Here is a 4,424-nt window from a genome sequence, read left to right on the forward strand (position 1 = left end):
TATTTTAAACATTGGCTCGATATAATGTAAACGAAAACTCGATCCACAAAATACAACTCAAACGGTTTTGAAATCACCTAAACCCTAAATACTTGAATGGTCATTTTATAACATATGAATAGTTGAATGATCATTTTATAAATTTTAATAGTCGAAGACTTAACAAAGTAACACCCTATAATCAAAAGATTATTTTATAACTTTTAATAGTTAGCGGACTCAACAAATAATATATTAGTTAGAGACTATTGTATTTTACCCTATATAATATCTGAAATTTTATAATAAAAAGAAAGCTGTACAGATTTTACTTTTACAGTTAAACAAAAATGTTGTCGTCATCACAAATTTTACTTTTCAAAGTTTTGCGCTTGTTATATCCTTTTTAATTTTACTAAATAATAAACCGTAATAAACTTATATTTTGAAGAAAATATATAAAATAAATTAATTACATTAATCAATTATGTTTTTTAAAACGTTTAAAGAATATAAATTAATCATTAAATAAAAACATGATCATACAACATTTTAAAAATATAAATCAAATAATTCAAATATAAATTATATAATAAATATATTGTTGAATGTAAAAAATAAACACTGCCAATACTAATAAAAGTAAATATAAGAATAATAACATATTAACAACTGATTTTATCACAATTCAAATGTGAAATATATGTGGTGATGAATGCATGTCAATACAAAATAAATAGTTTGAAAATTCAAATCAAAAGACCAATAAGATAATTGAATAACATTAATTGAAGAAGCGGCGTTACATACAATCTAAAAAATATATGCTAAAAAAAATAAAAATATATATATTTTTATTTGAAAAATTATTAAAGTAAATAATATAAAAAGAATAAATAGAAAATGAAAGAAAATTTGAAAAATAAATTTATAATGATTATAATAGATAAATAACAATTGCATATCAATAATTACTAATTAGGATATATATATAATTACTTAATCAAATATTAATTATGTCAAATTTTTTTCAATAATCGGATATGATTAAAAGCTAATATTTGTTGATGATTTTTCTTAATCATTAACAACACACATGATTTTACATGCGCGGCTACTTAAATTCAAAATCTCAAAGAGAATAATTTTTTTTTGATTATTAAGGTTACTCAATAGATTTAACTATGTCACTTTCTTAATACATTAAAAATACTGTTTAATTAGAATAAATCATGTTAAGACATTAGGTATATTAAATTGGTATGAACACATCAAGTGATCTTATTAATAGAATAAAATATTATTCTTGTTAAATATTCTAACTTCAAGCAATTATGTTTATAAAATATATATACAATACTAATTAATTAATAAAATTCTGAATAATTATTACTACCCAGTCGTACCTTATTAAAAAACTACTAAATTGGCATTGGAGTAATTGCGTGAGGCTGCCCAGATCCTTATTTGCTCACCCAGTACGTCAGCATTACCGCTATGTCTATGGCTATAAATAACCCTTCTTCCCGTACCATTCTGCAATGACAACACTACGTACAAGTATCAATATTTGAACAACCAATCGCTTTGCTTTGAAACTAACAGATCAAACAATTATGAATCCGACGATAACAACGGTGCCAGAAAAAGAACACCCCAACGGCTTTTGGATGGGCAGCCAGAGACAGTTCCGGTGTTTTATCCCCTTCAAATTTTCCAGAAGGTGCATTTTAAAAAAAATCAACTTTTCATCATCAATCCAACTGTGAACCAGTTGCCCATATTCGATCTTCCAAGATTTTGCTTGATTGTTGATATATATTTACACATGAGGGCAACAGGTGAAAAGGATGTAGCATTCAAGGTGCTTTACTGTGGGATATGCCATTCTGATGTTCATATGGCCAAGAATGAATGGGGAACCTCCGTTTACCCCTTTCGTCTTGGTATGTTTTTCACTTGTTTGATATTTGAAATGAAATCACATGATTATTTTGTATATTCATCGTCTCATGCAGGCATGAGATTGTTGGTGAAGTGAGCGAGGTGGGAAATAAGGTCCAAAAGTACAAAGTGGGAGATCGAGTTGGCGTTGGGTATATAGTGGGTCATGCCGTGCCTGTGATAGCTGCAAAGAAGATCTTGAGAATTACTGCCCCAAAAGTATACTGACTAATGGGGCCAAATATCATGATGGAACTGTTACATATGGAGGTTACTCCAACACTATGGTTGCGGATGAACACTTTATCGTCCGCATACCTGAGAAGTTGCCTCTTGATGCTGCTGCTCCACTGCTCTGCGCTGGAGTTACGGTGTATAGTCCATTGAGATATTATGGACTTGATAAGCCTGGTTTGCATATCGGCGTGGTTGGACTGGGTGGACTTGGTCATGTTGCAGTGAAATTCGCCAAGGCGATGGGAGCCAAAGTTACAGTGATAAGCACCTCCTCTAGTAAAAAGAAGGAAGCTCTAGAAAATCTTGGTGCTGATTCGTTTTTGGTCAGCGGCGGAGACCACGATCAGCTCCAGGTTAGTTTACATACTTTTTCTTTTGATCAAAGGATTCTTAATATAAGTTAATCTGTAAGTAGCTTATTTTGTGTATAGGGTTCCACTGGCACATTGGATGGAATCATCGACACAGTATCAGCTGAACACCCTCTGCTGCCATTGCTTGGGCTGTTGAAGTCTAACGGAAAGCTTGTTCTTCTTGGTGCTCCGGAGAAATCACTAGATTTACCTGTTTTTCCTTTGCTCCAAGGTAAAAGAGTACATATGTTTTGGTGAAGTGATATGAGATAGATAATGTCCTTAAACTTTGGGTGCAGGGAGGAAAGTGGTGGGAGGGAGCTTGACCGGAGGGATGAAGGAGACTCAAGAGATGATTGACTTCGCAGCTAAACATAACGTAAAACCAGACATTGAAGTTGTAGCCATGGAGTATGTGAACACTGCCATGCAACGCCTTCTCAAGTCTGATGTCAAATACCGTTTCGTCATTGACATTGGGAACACTTTGAGGGCCACTTATTGAAGTTTTTCCTCACTATTACTACCAAACCAATAGCCAAAATACCACTCCAAATATTATCATGTAATACTATTACTTTTGTTTTAATTTGGATTGTCGCTAAGGCTGACTGCTACGGATTACGATTAAAATAATAAATTATTACAAAATATTTAAGATATAATTTGAAGTTAATGATAGTTATAACTTTAACTCCTTTTTAAAAAGTATCAATTTAGCCTTTAATATTTTTTTTAATTCTTTTAGACTTTAATTTTTTATTTTTCATTAAATTAAATAAAAAGTAGCTCATTTATTAAATTCAATTATTTTATCGTTTATATTAATACTAAATTCAATTATTTTATTTCCCCCTTTTATTAACATCAATTATTTTTATTTCCCCTTTTTTCTGTGACGAATTTCACCCGTACTTTCTTTTTATCGTACGAAAAACATACATTGGAACGTGGATATTCAAATTTTAATAAATCGCAATTCTATAATGGAAGATTATACAATTTATACTAAAACTACTACTCTCCATTTATTAACATATTCTGCTATGGACAAAAGTTTAAAAATATATGTAAAGATATTTATAGTTTAAATTTGATATCTTAAATATATATTAATATTTAAAATATGAATTTTCAAGTAAATTTTCTAAAAATTTGGAGGGAAGAAATTAAAATTTTAAAATTATAGTAAAATTTGTTGGATAGCCGCCTCTGGCCCATTACATCCGCTCCAGGCCATTTAACTACCCGAAACTCTAAGATGACATGGAGGCTGATATACCAAAAGATCTATGACGTCGTACCCCTTTTTAAAATACACTATAGTATAATATTTGAAATTTTATATTCCTCTTTGTCTTATCAAATATATTTTTATTAACTTATTAAAAGTAAAAATTTTAAATATTTAAAAAAATAAATTTATATATTATATTTAAAAATTATTTGATTTAAATTTTGTAAAATATATTTTTCATATTTTTATTAATAATAACCTTTAAATAATAATGAATTAAAATTAAAAAAAAAATAGATTTAATAGGACAAAGAGAGTAATAAAAAAATTATATAATTTTCACTTTTACAGCTGAACAAAAATATGTTTTTGTCAGCACAATATTCGGAGGATGTATATAATTATATGTAATAACATTTAATTAATAAATGAGCTTAAATCATGTATTATATACATCTCTTGCAAGTTTAATTAGTAATAATAGAATTTATCATGCTCGAACTAAGTTATATTAGTGATTAAATGAATGATTGTTATTTTTAAAGGTCGTTTAAACACTAAAGATCGTAAATGTGTTTGAACTTTCATTATCAAATAGTTGACATGTTTTAAAACAAATACTATTTATAATCACCTTAGATTAATATATATATATGTATATATATGTCTAAAAT

The 4,424-nt window shown here is 28.6% G+C and overlaps 1 protein-coding gene across 1 annotated transcript; it reads left to right on the top strand.

Annotated features, from left to right (window-relative positions):
• Positions 1-2,019: 2,019 nt before the first annotated feature.
• Positions 2,020-3,074, top strand: LOC120125616 (probable mannitol dehydrogenase). The gene is made up of 3 exons (XM_039144004.1): positions 2,020-2,513; positions 2,592-2,745; positions 2,813-3,074. The coding sequence occupies exons 1-3, from the start codon at positions 2,208-2,210 to the stop codon at positions 3,016-3,018; spliced, it is 666 nt and encodes a 221-aa protein (XP_038999935.1). The 5' UTR covers positions 2,020-2,207; the 3' UTR covers positions 3,019-3,074.
• The last annotated feature ends 1,350 nt before the right edge of the window (positions 3,075-4,424 follow it).

The sequence above is a fragment of the Hibiscus syriacus genome, unplaced genomic scaffold, assembly GCF_006381635.1.
Source record: "Hibiscus syriacus cultivar Baekdansim isolate YM2019G1 unplaced genomic scaffold, ASM638163v2 tig00110435_pilon, whole genome shotgun sequence".
Classification (NCBI taxonomy): domain Eukaryota; kingdom Viridiplantae; phylum Streptophyta; class Magnoliopsida; order Malvales; family Malvaceae; genus Hibiscus; species Hibiscus syriacus.

Bases quoted from the DNA above. Each gene is read 5' to 3' on its own strand.
- LOC120125616 (XM_039144004.1), top strand. From the start codon at position 2,208: ATGGTTGCGGATGAACACTTTATCGTCCGCATACCTGAGAAGTTGCCT. The intron at 2,514-2,591 runs GTTAGTTTACAT...TTTTGTGTATAG, and splicing joins GAGACCACGATCAGCTCCAG to GGTTCCACTGGCACATTGGA. The intron at 2,746-2,812 runs GTAAAAGAGTAC...CTTTGGGTGCAG, and splicing joins TGTTTTTCCTTTGCTCCAAG to GGAGGAAAGTGGTGGGAGGG.